The 14,545-nt window shown below is 35.3% G+C and overlaps 3 protein-coding genes and 1 long non-coding RNA gene across 8 annotated transcripts in view; 1 reads left to right on the top strand and 3 right to left on the bottom strand.

Moving 5' to 3' along the window:
- Positions 1 to 1,688, bottom strand: part of LOC104788277 (probable methyltransferase PMT1) — an 8,030-nt gene extending 6,342 nt beyond the window's left edge. For 2 of the 4 annotated variants that reach the window (XM_010514036.2, XM_010514023.2), the window contains exons 1-3: positions 1,395 to 1,688; positions 897 to 1,225; positions 631 to 795 (exon numbers count right to left, since the gene is read on the bottom strand). In XM_010514036.2, coding sequence (XP_010512338.1) covers positions 631 to 795; positions 897 to 1,202 — 471 coding nt within the window. In that variant the 5' untranslated portion in view covers positions 1,203 to 1,225; positions 1,395 to 1,688. The remainder of the gene's footprint in view (positions 1 to 630; positions 796 to 896; positions 1,226 to 1,394) is intronic. The other 2 variants (XM_010514029.2, XM_010514016.2) reach the window with 1 other exon arrangement.
- Positions 428 to 1,519, top strand: LOC104788304. Its single transcript, XR_768218.2, has 2 exons — positions 428 to 505; positions 1,483 to 1,519. It is a non-coding gene; the product is annotated as an uncharacterized LOC104788304 (long non-coding RNA).
- On the bottom strand, positions 5,823 to 7,331 carry LOC104788269 (protein LIGHT-DEPENDENT SHORT HYPOCOTYLS 4-like). The gene is made up of 2 exons (XM_010514003.2): positions 6,879 to 7,331; positions 5,823 to 6,376 (listed from the first exon to the last, which is right to left on the bottom strand). The coding sequence occupies exons 1-2, from the start codon at positions 7,161 to 7,163 to the stop codon at positions 6,074 to 6,076; spliced, it is 588 nt and encodes a 195-aa protein (XP_010512305.1). The 5' UTR covers positions 7,164 to 7,331; the 3' UTR covers positions 5,823 to 6,073.
- LOC104788246 (putative E3 ubiquitin-protein ligase XBAT35) lies at positions 11,025 to 14,160 on the bottom strand. 2 transcript variants are annotated; one of them, XM_010513982.2, is made up of 10 exons: positions 13,818 to 14,160; positions 13,575 to 13,689; positions 13,134 to 13,214; positions 12,948 to 13,036; positions 12,756 to 12,847; positions 12,535 to 12,616; positions 12,334 to 12,436; positions 12,176 to 12,247; positions 11,919 to 12,004; positions 11,025 to 11,827 (listed from the first exon to the last, which is right to left on the bottom strand). In XM_010513982.2, the coding sequence occupies exons 1-10, from the start codon at positions 13,917 to 13,919 to the stop codon at positions 11,255 to 11,257; spliced, it is 1,395 nt and encodes a 464-aa protein (XP_010512284.1). In that variant the 5' UTR covers positions 13,920 to 14,160; the 3' UTR covers positions 11,025 to 11,254. The 2 variants fall into 2 exon arrangements, with proteins under 2 accessions (XP_010512284.1, XP_010512292.1); XM_010513990.2 differs by lacking the exon at positions 12,176 to 12,247.

Genomic DNA, 14,545 nt, shown 5'->3' with positions numbered 1-14,545 from the left:
AGAAGAAGAAGAAGAAGAAGAAGAAGAAGAAGAAGAAGAAGAAGAGTCATCCTTTTTGGTATCATCGTCATCACCACCTAACCCAAGTTTCCTCCCATACTCAATAGCTGATGCTCCATGGTTAGATGAGCCAAAGAAGAGATACACAAAAACAAGTACTACTGATGCAACGCAGACTAAAACAATCACTGGCTTTTTCTTCCCTCCATCTGATCTCCCCCTCATCTCCCTTTTTTTTTTGTGAGTATCTAAAAACATATACAGATCCTGATCAATGATGCCATTAACAAAATCTAAAAAAAAAAGTTTGCTAATCATGGAGATCTGATTCAAACAAGTATCAAACACACAAACACAAAAAAATCGAAATCGCATCTCAACATCAATTTTAGGGATTTCCAAAAAAAAACTACGCACCAGTCACCAGTCAGTAGCGTAGAGATTTGGAAGAGACGAATACCAAAACAGAACAATCAAGATCGAGAGATGCTAAAATCGTGGGGAGGTCATTCGAAATNTCTCTGCTTTTCGGCCACTTGATTGGAATCTACACATTATCGACAGAGAAATTAGCTTCAAAATAAGTCAAGACACTGATCTTATCCACCAGAGCCAGAGGAAATGACCAACCTTATACCCTGGAGGAGGAGGAATCAAGCAGTTAAATCGCCTCTCAGGAGGAGGGCAGTGGCGTTCATAATGCTCCATCAAAGACAAGTCAAGCTTCAATCTCATCTGGTATATAAGATTCCTATCTAAGCAGGGAATAAGCTCTGAGTGCCGATCATCACACACCTTTGCAAGAAAAAAAACAAAAGAAACAAATATTAAACCCACACTGTTTTAATCAATCAGTCAAACGAACAAGCGTAAAATTATTATCTAACACAACTCACAGGAAAGCTTCTTGGTGTGAAACCATCATTGCTTCCATCTTCTACATAAAACGAGGTAGAAGAAGAAGAAGAAGAAGAAGAAGAAGAAGAAGAAGAAGAAGAAGAAGAAGAAGAAGAAGAAGAAGAGTCATCCTTTTTGGTATCATCGTCATCACCACCTAACCCAAGTTTCCTCCCATACTCAATAGCTGATGCTCCATGGTTAGATGAGCCAAAGAAGAGATACACAAAAACAAGTACTACTGATGCAACGCAGACTAAAACAATCACTGGCTTTTTCTTCCCTCCATCTGATCTCCCCCTCATCTCCCTTTTTTTTTTGTGAGTATCTAAAAACATATACAGATCCTGATCAATGATGCCATTAACAAAATCTAAAAAAAAAAGTTTGCTAATCATGGAGATCTGATTCAAACAAGTATCAAACACACAAACACAAAAAAATCGAAATCGCATCTCAACATCAATTTTAGGGATTTCCAAAAAAAAACTACGCACCAGTCACCAGTCAGTAGCGTAGAGATTTGGAAGAGACGAATACCAAAACAGAACAATCAAGATCGAGAGATGCTAAAATCGTGGGGAGGTCATTCGAAATAGAGAGAGAGAGAGAGAGAGATGGAGAAAAAAACAAGAGCGAGATTCGGATCTTAACGATGAAGTTTCAGAGACTGCTTCTTCTTCTTCTTCCTTCGTTCGTTCCTTAAAGTCTATATTGGGATTCGAACGAACAAAAAAGCAAACAAAGGCAACATGAGAGTGAAGAAAGAAAGAAAGAAAGAAAAAAAAAGCGTCTTATTCGTTTATTTATTTGTTTCGTTGAATTTAAATTAATTCTTTTTTAGTAATGTGTATATGTGTCGGTGATCTTATTTTTTGTTTTTGTAACATGAAAAAATATGAAGAGATTAAAAAAGTTTTATTTATTTTAATTAATGACTCATGGTATGACTTTTTTTTTGTATGGGCTCTGGGGATCTACGCTATTTTTTAAAAAAATTCATGATCTTTTGTGGAGTGTTACTAGGAAGAAAATAAATGATTCGATATGGTTACACATGTCCAAATGGTTGACTTGTCCCGATTTTAATATACTTGAGAGTTATTAGTTAGGTTAGGTATATACACAACAAAAATTAACAGACTGATTTTGAGTAATGTATACAGTGTTAGGTATTTATTTAACCAAAGTAAGAAAAAAAAGAATTTAGTGAATATTTCGAAAGTTCTATTATTTACAAAAGTTACTCAATTGGGGTGGTATGGTTTTTAATTTATCTTTTTTTTTTTTTTAATATATATATGATTCAAAATATGTTTTAAGTTTTTTGAAAAAAAAACATATATATGGAAAAATGCAAATGATTCCCACGATATTTCTTTTTTTAGTCTATCCTATGTTGTTTACAAGAAACTGTTTTTATTCAATTTTTGTTATAGTCTAAGGAACTTTACTAATTTTATCATTTTCTTGGAAAATCATGTGGACTTGCTACTTTTACACAATATAGTACTATAATGGGTGTTTTGAGATTTGTTCATCCAAAACTTGTCCATAATATGTTTTGGTATGTCACAACAACTTGTTCACTACAATTTGTCCATTGAAACAAAACCCTTAAAAACCTAGTCCATAAATGTTATGATTGTTAGGTTTTTAATTACGTAATCGCCAAATTTCAATAGACCGAAATGGACAAATACCAAAACACACCTTTTTGAAAGCGGTTAATCCATCCATATGGTTCATTTTTTCTTAAGAGTAGAATGAGTAGACTTTTATTTTCCTAAGTTTGGAATCTCCATCCTTGCCACATTTACATACACATGAGAGTTTCTCTCAATCAAACCCTTCACGAATAAAATTACTAAAACAACTTGTATTAATGCTTAAGCCTGTAAACAAATGGGCTTTATACGTTGAATGGGAAATCGGAAACAAGTCAAAAAGACTCAAAACTTAACCCCGAGTCCGAGAAGAGAGGAGGAAAACAAGTAGGGCAGAGATTGAGCCACGTCTTGAAGATCTAACGGAGGAAAAAAGACTTGTCTGTTAGGCAAACTAGTTTTTTTTTTCTTTCTCCATTATCGTTTGAGCAGAAGAGCTGACATGAAATGACAAATGAGGCGGTGAGAGCGTGTGATGCCGTCTGACCCGCTTTGGTCCACCAATCAAATCTTCTTCACCTATGTAATGTAATGTTTCCCTTTTTATGTTGTTATGCCACCATTCTTTATACGATATAATTAATTGACTAACAATAGTTGTTTATTGACACCACCAATTTGTAATATGACTAGGAGCAAATTTGTTGTCTTCGTACTGTTTCCATGTGAACTCGTATGTGTTATGTTTCATGCATTATTCATCGTCAATGCTAGTGTTAAATACCAAAGATCTAGTTTCATTATACAATATCTTACCGTAAAGATCTAGAATATTACTTGAAGAGTCTTACAACTAGACTATAAAGATATTTTACACTATATAACATGTAAATTTTAAGCGCAATCAAATGAAAACGTAAATAGTCAGATGCTGCTTAGCAAAAATAAAATAACAGTCAGATGCTAAATGAGATACAGAATTTACCGATACAAATAATATTTGTATATCTTATAAAATAAAGAAAGGCAAAGACTTTTGTAACAAGGACAAGAAACTGAATGATTTGCCAATTCCCTACCAAATTAAGACGCTACAAATGAAGGCATACGTACGCACGCACACTAGCATGAAAAGACACGAACAACCATTTGATTCTGCAAAATTTTCTTTTGTCACGTCTTATCGAAAATAATATTCAACTTATATTATAAGTTCGTTCGACGATTGGAGAGGCCATTTATGAAAAATTTAAGTAGTATATAAGAATAAGACAATCAAACCTAATTAGTACTACTATATAATTTACTAATCCATATTTGGCCTTGCATTGGCGATCGCAATTTTTTTTTTTTTTTTTAACTTAATATAGTGTCCCACTTCCACAAAACATTACTAGTAAGTTTACTAGTTAGTACTTGTATAATGTGATACATATAAAAAACAATTTATAGAGTTATAGTTTAGAAATAATCGAATTAATGAGCTTCTTCTTGCTCGAAAACTTCAATGAGTATTGTAAAATATAAAAACCCTTAAATAGCGTAAAGAAAACCACTATTTAAAGAAAACCCATGGATTTATTTGGTTGACTGAAATTGTTAAAAGAAAAATGATGAGATCGTAAACGTCTCTTGTTTTAAAAATCGCTAGGTATTAGTCCGACGGTGAGGAAGCGCCTAACGATTAATCGGTAAATCGGATTTAAATAAGTGATTAATCGGGACTAGTTTCAGACATCATGATTTACTTTGAACTTGGGAAGTCCTTACACCATCTGACTTGTTTGTAGGTTCTGCAAGTTATGAAAGCCTGAATGTCCAAGCCTCTTGTGCCATAGTTCTGATAGGTTCTCCACCTTGGTCATTCTTGCACGTTCTTCAACCACTTGCATCTGTAACAACTAAGCGTTCCTCACCATCTCTACTTCAACAATCTTGTCTCCACTTTGATTGTGTATTATACATTTGTTTCCCACAAACAATACTTGATATCCATTTCTTACCATCTGAGGTATACTCAATAAATTTTTGTTTATCCCTGGCACTAGAAACACATCCTTAATGACCCTACTTCCCTTCTTAGTTAATACTTCGATGTTTCCCTTACCTGCAGTCATTATTTTGTCCCCATTTCCAATCCTGATAGGAACTTTAAACGATCTGTCTATTGTAGTAAAAAACCTTTCCTCCTTAGTCATGTGGTTGGTGGCACCATTGTCGACTAACCAGATTTCATCATTGTTTGTATGTTCCACTACATGTGCTGCATCAAACAAACCAATTTCCCCTTCTAACTGTTGTTGTAATTGCCTTTTCGGACATTCTTTTAAAATGTGTTCAGGACTTCCACAAGCAAAACAACCTTTATGTGGTCTGAATTGTTTACTAGAGAACTGAGACTCATAACTTTGTAAAAATTAGTACACACCTTCACTGTGGTTGCTCTTCTTACAGGTCTTGCACTGTCTTCTCACGTTGTACATTGATCAAGACATTCTCTCCGTTAACTTTATGCAGGTTCACGTCACTGGGATTGACCGAGCTCTGATACCATGTTCGACTATTAGGTTTAGCCACTTTAGAACTTTTTGTCTTAGCTTAATCTCTCTTGGATAAGATTCATTGTACACCATACCTCACATATATATACTTTTAGACTTAACCTATAGTTTTGTCTTAACAACCCATCAACAGTTATGGGCCTAAACATAATTAATGGCCCAAAGCCTTTGTCAATTAAACACACCAAAACAACACACGTCTTCTTCTTCATCTTCTCGATCTTGACTCTTCCTTTGTCCCTTCTCAAGCTGTGTGACTTCTTCCTCTTATTTCTTACTCTTCTTCACCTTTCTTACTAATTTAGATATTAATCAAAAAGTGAATTCCAACAGAATTCACTTCCAATTAAACTGTTTTCACTAACTAGATAGTAGATCCAACTTATATTATATTATTTCAAATCAAAAAGACAAAATTTAGCAATTTTTTTTTGTTCCCGATTTTTACTCCTATTTGGCTGAAATCGCGGCGGATCTCTGCCGCCGAGCGATTATCCAGCGCCTAAGCAGCTTCGACGGCCGCGTTTTTGAACAAACGGCAAACCGTAATTTTTTTTTATATATATTAGTTATGCATTTTCTTACAACATATACGAAATGTACTGTATGTTATTTTTTTAATTACTCGTGCAGTAAATGAAATAATGAACCAACATAACTACAGTTTTTCGTAGTTCAATTTCGTAAAAAAAATGAAAATAATATGGTCCTTTAGTGCTACGGTAAAACTTGTGACTTGCCTAATAATGTCTGTATATGTTAAAAGTAAACATAAAATAATTATGTATCCACATTATGTGAGGACACTCTTATGTGAGGCCAAGCAAAAGAATTACAAATTTATTTAATACAAAAAAAAATTCTTTAGCTTGCCAAATAAAGGATTAGGAAAAAAAAAGGGCATGTGACTTTAAAATAGCTCGTGCATGTTCGACGTCATTGACAAATACTATATATAAAAGTTGTAAAGAAACGTAATCACTGAAACATCTTACTCATGACTTAGTGCTAATTAGGGCTAGTTGAAATCACGGGCTGAGGCGGTGGTAGAGGCGGAGGAGGTCGCTTCCGCTTCTTCTTTTCATAGCTGATTCCACGTGCTTTAGCCTGCGAGTCACGCACTTCCCTTAGGTAAAGTCGAACGGCTCGTGCACCAAAAGGGTTCGTCTCTGGTGAACCACCGTTCTCTTCAAAAGCGGCTCTAAGACGGCCAATGAGTGCGTCCAGACTACCCCACGCTTGTCGAAGTGGACATGCACATGGTGCTGGTGGGTTTGGGTGTCCAAAGAACGGACATAGGTGTGTGTGAACCTGAAGATACAAGATCAAAGTTGGTGATTTAACTTCATCAGCAAATTTCATTCTATAACATTTCTAGGACGATTCATCATAGCATATACACAACTATCACCACAGTAAGAATCCAGTAAGAATCATAGAACATATCTGTTATATTTTATTTATATGCATATAATGATTGAGTAAGTTTTTGAATAAATACAATTAACAATCATATTGCAATACTATTTGTCGGTGATAGATGAAAATATATGATAGATATAGAACCTAAGTGAGATTAAATAAATGTAGATCAGTGAGACTCATCTCGTTTGTTATATTACTACACATCTATTCTAAGAATCATATTCCCAACTATAACAAAAAAAAAATGGTTTTAGGTTTTTAGGTCAAGGAAACCCAAATATATTAGACATATATAGGGTTTTATTTGGATCTAGTTAAGTGAAAACTTATCACAGAGAGTATTTAAATGTAAGAGATACATACACATATGTAAGTGTAAATGTTATACCTTGGTCTTGCCGAATTGGTCCAGGTACCTGAGGAATTCAAGAACATGAGCCCCACTGCAACGAGAGAGAGAAAGTGGTGGACGGTGGTTGCGTAGGTACTGTCCGAAAGTGTTCCAATCTCTTCTCTTCTGATTCTCATACCTACTCAGCTGGTTAGTCCCCGAGCCGCCGGAGGAAGACGAGGAAGATGAGGAGGTGGTAGCAGTGGTGGCTGCGGCGGCGATCATAAGGTTTGTGTTATATGAGATGTTTGTTGTGCCCATAAAGCCGATGATAGGATCCATGATATCAAGATCTGATAAGCTAAGATCTGTTTTCCTTTTTGGTTTTAGGTTATGAAGATGAGAGAGGAGCTTTAGGAGTCTCTAAGTTGATAAGGGAAGATGATGGGAGGAAAAGAAGAAGAGGAAGAGGGTATCGGAGTCATTGCTATAAAGAGTGGATTGAATGGAGTCATATAAATATATATTATTTTTTTTTTTTTATCATTTAATATTTTGCTTGACTAATAACAGTGATATAAATAATAATGCAAGCTTGTATTTTGACTATAGAGATTGAGTTAAACACTACTAACATTACGTATATCTCTTTAATCATTATTTGTTGTGTAAGAAGACCTTGAATAGTTTTGGCGCACGTATGGTTGAAAATGTTATATAAAATAGTAGTACTTATAAAATATATATTTTCATCTAGTATACTTTTTTTTTGGTAAGAGTTTTCATCTAGTATACTTAACTTTTTATTTGGTTCAAATGTTTAATTGCATTAATTATTTTTTGTACAAGGTCAGGTATAGTAGCAAATCAATGATCTTTGACCTAAATTTAAATGTAAATTGTTCACCACTCCTCGATTACCTTTCTTTGGTTATATTATCTCTGAACACTCATACGAATATTTTCAATGGACTTATTCTCAGCATTTCTTTTAGTCAATAGACTCAATACTTTCCCAAGAACAAATTTTAGATTAGCGCCACTTCGTAGATATATTGGACCGGAGAAGAAGGAACCGACCTAGTTACATGATGGGAATGAGCTAAGCGCCTAAGCCCCTATTTTCTTACGTTTACGTAATCTTTTCATGATCATATATATTTTTTTTTCAATTTTATATATGATCATGGACAATTTTCTGCTTTCCCATATACATTTTATAGAATGGCTCGATAGTGCCAGTATAAGTTGCGTAATGTTGATATCTTGCAGCGCCTCATATCTCATTCTTTCTGACGAAGAAAAATCACATATATGTATGGCTCCCTATGGTGTCTCCAACAATAATTCATAATCTTTGAAAAAAATAACTGAATAAGATTATTCACAAATACTCACTCCAACCAAATAGGATGGTCTCTTAGTCTCTTACACCAAAATTGCATGAAAGTTTGAATTAAACCAAACTAACTTACAAGCTAATGATTCATTTCCACACTCATCTACAAATGTAGACAAATACAGTAGTTTATAGTTAAATGAGAAACATGGAATCAAATCAAGTTGATACATCAACTAATTAGAGGAGAGAGTAGGGGTGGGCAGAGGGGGAATATAGTAGTGACGATGGCTTTTTGGTTTCTTGGTGTGAGTGGACAACACCTGGAATGAATAGACGAGATAACCCCTGAAAGAAGTTAGGGGCAAGGGTTAACTTGTGGCAGAGGTACAAAACTGGATGGGGACAGAGAAGGGAAAAAAATGAGCAGTGGAGTGTGTTTTGAATGGTTTTTCTTAATAAAGGAAGGAGAAATGTTGAGTCAATCAATCAAATCTACACTGTTCCATTTTCATGTCATTGTGGACCATGTGAAAAAAAAATTCACTTTGGTTTGTTTCTTTTTGGATCTTTTCTCTCTTGTATAAAAACAAAGTAGACGTCTAATTTTCTTAAAGTTGCATCATTTAGCAACTGACCAAACTTTCACAGAATACATGATAACGCTAATTATTAATTTTCTATACCTAAAATGTATGAAACAGTCGAAGTCTGGTAGATTGTACAAACTACCTTTTTCAATCGACTCACGTATTGTTATATTTTTGGTATAATTTGTAACTAAAAATAAACCCTAACTTATGTAAATTGTTTACTTCTTTTATATTAATTATATTGAGCTTATAAAGTTAAGATCAGTAGATTGTCTTTAACAAAAAAAAGTATTAGTTAATTTAGAATGAAAAATCCTTTTAATCGATCCTCACATATGAGAGTTATTAATTAGTTGTTAGACATGTACCCTATAGTTTCGTTTTTTTTTTTTTTTTTGGTTTTGTTTAATACATCTAGTCTATAGTTGATGCCATTAATAGCAATGACATGAAGCTTCTCTTTATGCTACATTTGGTGGTGGGGATATCTTTATCTTTAAGCCCACTTATTTCACTCTAATTTCCAAACAAAAGTAGTAATTTTCAATTGAATATGTAATCCTCTTATATATAAATCATTGTTCCTTTTTTTAAACTTTGACAATATATCATTAAGATACTATTGTGGTTTATGCTATTACAACTTTATATCAAATAATCAATAGTAATAAATTTTTGTAATTTTCTAAAATAACAAAACTATAGTTGTGACAAAGTTATATGTTTCATCCTCGAAATGTAGCTAATCAAAATGCCCATCTTTGTTTCTATAAGATTTAATTGAGGACATACAATAATTGCTCAATGTACTTATTGTGAATCAAGGAGCTAGCTAGACATGTCGAAAAGAAAAGAGTAATTAACGGGAAAAAGTTATATGAACACAACCAGTTTATTTACCATCCAACCTTTTTCGTTTTTCCGTACAATGATTAATTATGCTGTTCTTGCTTTTTGGAACCAATCTCGGATTCATTACAATAATTTAAAGAGTGATTAGATATAACAACAATACTCATTAATTACTAACATAAGAACTATTCTAGCTTTTGTAAGACAACAAGTTAGGAAGGTATTGAATTTTTTTCTGTTGAGCAATAGAGAAAAAAGATAGTTTCAATGGTTGAATTTTTTAACATCTCACACAGAAAAATAGTCCCATGGACTTTGGAACAGTCTCCTTCAGACAAGGTAAAGCCTCATAAACCTTATTGATAATGACGCGACATACCGGACATCCCCATTTCTTGGCTTTGATCTTCTTCAAGCAAGACATGCAACCCGGCCTATGTCCACGCTGGACATAAACGGCATCAGATGGAGCATCCAGACATATCAGTATATCACACACTGCCTACTGCTCCCAGCTTCGTTGTTACCACCATCTGTTGAAGCTCGAAGAGAAGAAGATGATGGGACATGGACAAGTGTTGAATCGCTTGACGAGAAATGATGATTCAGACCTCTCTTCATCGCTGTTACAACATCATCTGTCAGTGGAGGAGGTGTTGGTGATGTATGGAGAACGACCAGTGGTTGCATGGGCTGTATATATTTTTAAATTTTCAAAGAGTCTATAAAAACAAAGACGGAAGAAACAGAAACAAGAAATCTCAATGGACGTTTTGTTTTTGACATTAAACATTTAGAATCTCTTTACATGCATCACAAAACCACTTCAGCTGCTGGCTATCACCTTCAGTTGCAGGTGCTAATGTTAAGAGCTGTATCTGAAATAAACAAAGACAAACTTACATGTTTCCACTTCATTGAAACACTAATGTGTATTTTTCAGCAACATAGAAAAATTGTGAGGATACTACCTTGATCAGTAGTAGTCGCTGAGGTACTAGACTGCCACTCGTTTGATTCTTGGAAGTTTGGTACCCACAAATCGATCGGTTACAGACTCCAAACTCCAAGCAAACATTCACAACAATTCATGGCACGGGGATCCTAACTTGGGATTGATGACTCCATCATTATAAATGAAAAGCTGAAGTTGTTCAAGTCATTGAATAGACAACAGGGCAAAACATAAAAAATCTCTAATTGATCCAATTCCGAGAACTAAGTAAAGAATCTTGAATTTACCAGGAGTTGAAAGCATTAACGTTAGCTCCCACCATCTAATTGAACAATCATAAAGTTTACCTTTGAGATGAGAGCCTAACTCAAAGGAAAGAGGGAAGGAGGAGGGAAGAGTTTTTATATTTAAGACTTAGCTCACTAGTAATTTTCGAATGTAACTACGACTATAAATCTGAGAAAAATAGAAACATCAATATATTAACACTCTTTTTTACATTCTTCCTTTCGTCCAAAACCATAATATATACAGAACATAAGGACTGTTTTTAAAGTTCCAAAACATAAACATATTGTTTTCGCTTTTGATTATGAGAAATAAGGAATTGATTTTGGTTGTTTGATAGAGATAGTTTCAAACAATGGTTGAAAGATAGATACACTCTCATGGAGTTTGTTGTACCTGTCTATTTTTAGACACGGTACAGCTTAATAACCTGATCGATCTTGGCACGACAGACAGGACATCCCCACTTCTTGGATTTGACCTCGTTCAAGCAAGACATGCATCCAGCGACATGTCCACACGGGACACAAACCGCTTCAGATGGAGCATCCAGACATATCGCACATGTTCCAGTGCTCCCGTCTTCTTTCCTTTCACCATCTGTTGTCGCTGGAAGAGAAGAAGCAGATGGGACATCGACTGGTGTTGAGTCGATTGATGGGTAATGAACCGGACCTTCTGCTACAGTTGCTATATCATCATCTGTCAATGGAGGAGCTGACGGTGAAGATTCTAGAACGATGCCAATTCCATGGCTATTGTAATCAAAGGCGCTTGCTTTTCCTGAGCGAGGAGGAGGTGCTATTGATGAGCTTGGACCAGATGAGGAACTTGCTTGGTTGATGGAATGGTGACTGAGATTTGATGGATCACTCGTAGTAGTATGAAGTGAGGCGTTCATTGCCATGGCTAGTTCATCTTCTGATGGTGGTGGTGGAGCAGATGGTTCTGTTTGGAGAAACACCGGTGGATGCATAGGCTGTATATTATATGTTCCAAGCAAGTTTCAATAAGGAAGAAACGAAACAAGAAATCTCAATAAACCTAATGGATGTTATTTTCGACATTACCTGTGGAATCCCTTTACAAGCATCACAAAACCACTTTAGCTGTTGTGTGTCACCTTCAGTCGAAGGTGCGAGTTTAAGACGTGTTTCTGTAAGGAAAAGAGACAAGATTAGATGTTTCTATTCACTGAAAAAATAAACTTATAACGCAAGAACAGTTAAAACAGATACATCAATTTTGGCACATTAAAATATGGAGGTCAACAACATTCTTAAGCAAACTAAGGATAGTTGTCAGCAACTAAACAGGGTAGACTTACGCCTAACTACTTGAGGCCCACGTCTCCCGTGGGAGGCGCAGGCCCTTCGTTTCTTCTTCCTGCGGCTTGGGACTATCCACCAGAACAAAATTCAATCAACATCCACAAAACTAGAGGTTGCATTGGCAACAGCATATAAAAAGTTCCGGAAAAATTACTTGTGGAGTTATCAACAATCATCACTGAAGTATCGGACTGCTTCCCTTTTGGTTCTTCCAAGTTTGCTTTCCACAAAGGCATCACTGTGCGTGGCTGTGCATCCTGATTAAATCAGACAAGTTTTATAGACAGATTAGCTATACGAAAACATTGAAAGTTAGACGTCATGAATTTATTGATATCTATTGATGATCATATACCTGCAGACTAGCATATACAACAAGCTCCAACTTAAAAGGTTTTGAAGCGTTTCTTGAACCAGTTGGTACGATGACTGCCCATCTGCAAATCAAGAGTTTTAAAGAAGTTTCATAGTCAAGTGCATAACAGAAATATAATCCTCAGAATTCAGTGAAAAGAAACTGAGTTTTCCATGACAAGAAAGAAAGATAAGGGTCAAGTTCAATGGATGGATACTCACACTCTTCTAGAAAGAAGCTGCGGAGCAAATAAGTCGAGAAAAGTAGGGCCGTAAAATTCACGCATCCAACCAGAGAACAAGCAGATATGACTCTACAGAATCCACAAATTAAAAGACTATTAATCCACAAAGGTTAATTGTATTTCACAAGTTGGCTACCAGCAGATAATCAAACACGTATTTCAAACATACCTCAATTGCACGTACGACATTGCTGAACCCTTTGACTCTAGCGACCTCAAGTGGTGTCTGACAATCATCATTGAGAATAAGTGGATTTGCTGCAAGAAAATGGGATACGCCAAATGAGATAAAATACACCATAAGTAAATTATAAAACTCAAATTGATCAAGTTGTAAAAGAGGACAAACACTTACCACCGTGCGAAAGAAGTAGCTTAACAGTGTTCTCAAGACCTCTTTTTGCAGCATGGTGCAGAGGAGTCCCAGCATGACGACCTGAGAGAAAAAATGAACACATTAGCTCAACCATACTCTAAAACTAAAACTTCTTTCTGATGATCACATAACGGTTTCAAAATCTAAAACTATGATCATGCAACCTTTCAACAGAATCAAACAGGTCTCAAACTCTAAATACATTCATAAATTCCACTAGTTGCAACTAGACAAAGTAACACTTCAATGACTATCACAACATAACAATGCCACCGACATCCTAACTTAGGATTGACTCAGCTACTCAAGCTCCATTATTTCGTATATAAACCACAAACCAACAAGTTCAATTTGGGCATAAACATCCAAACTTCAAATAAACCAATTTTGAGAAAAAGGGAAGATCTTTAGACGACATACCAGGACGATAAGCATTAACATTAGAGCCCAACTCAATCAAAGTCTTAGCAACATCATAAAGCTCCGAGTTCATACAAGCCAAGATCAATGGAGTTTTCCCTTCTCTATCCATCCACTACAATCCCAAACACACACACACACACACACACACACGAAATCAAAACACGATTGTGTGTCCCCTGTAAAAACCCTAAATTTCGATTTAATCCAACCAGAATTTGATTAACAGAAATTGGAAGAAACCTCAAGGTCTGCACCATCTCGACGAAGAGTTCGAATCCCTTCTGAGTTACCATAACTCACTTGCTGATACAGTAATTCCCCTTTTGATTGCTGTTGCCCCATTTCTCACAGATTCAGATAAGACACGATTGAGAGAAGACGACGAAAGGTGGAAACTTTACACAACCCACAAGATAAAGCTTCAACCTTTAGGAGTAGAATCGATCGAGAGATATACAAAAACAAAATCTCGGGATGATTGAAGTTTTTATCAAACAAAGAGAAGAGATAAAAGAGAAAAAGATCTATTCAAACACAGTTGGGAGATTGGTTCCTTAGCAAAGCAGAGTTGCGATAAATTAATTAAAACAGAGGAGGAAAAAACTTCGTAATTCACGTTTGACGTTTCTATAGAGTTGCTGGATTTTACAAAATGACTCCCTATATTTTAGGAAATGTCACTTTTGTTCCCTCGAAGTATTTTTAAGTTTATAACACCCTATTTAAAGTTTTGTTGGTAAAGTATAAAGATTTCATCCTCTGTTTAGGAGAATAAGATGATTAAGTTACACATTAGCTCTAAGGATGTTAAAAATGGGTTAAAACCCAATGGGTACCCGAAACCCATATTTATTATCGGGCTTGCAGACCTGTTTTTTAGTAAAAAAATTATTGATTTAAAATGGACGGGAACCTGAAACTATAGAGTCTTACACAGGTTTATCCTATAGAAATATGGGTACCCGTCA

The sequence above is a fragment of the Camelina sativa genome, chromosome 1 (assembly GCF_000633955.1).
Source record: "Camelina sativa cultivar DH55 chromosome 1, Cs, whole genome shotgun sequence".
Lineage (NCBI taxonomy): Eukaryota > Viridiplantae > Streptophyta > Magnoliopsida > Brassicales > Brassicaceae > Camelina > Camelina sativa.
Note: the sequence above shows the minus strand (reverse complement) of the source record. Positions and strands in the feature narration are given on the sequence as shown.

Coding starts and splice junctions, on each gene's coding strand:
- LOC104788246 (XM_010513982.2), bottom strand. CDS start 13,919: ATGGGGCAACAGCAATCAAAAGGGGAATTACTGTATCAGCAAGTGAGT. Junction 12,248..12,333: donor GATTGTTGATAACTCCACAA/GTAATTTTTCCG, acceptor TCTGGTGGATAG/TCCCAAGCCGCAGGAAGAAG. Junction 12,005..12,175: donor TGGGCCTCAAGTAGTTAGGC/GTAAGTCTACCC, acceptor TTTTCCTTACAG/AAACACGTCTTAAACTCGCA.
- LOC104788269 (XM_010514003.2), bottom strand. CDS start 7,163: ATGGATCCTATCATCGGCTTTATGGGCACAACAAACATCTCATATAAC. Junction 6,377..6,878: donor ACCAATTCGGCAAGACCAAG/GTATAACATTTA, acceptor TTGTATCTTCAG/GTTCACACACACCTATGTCC.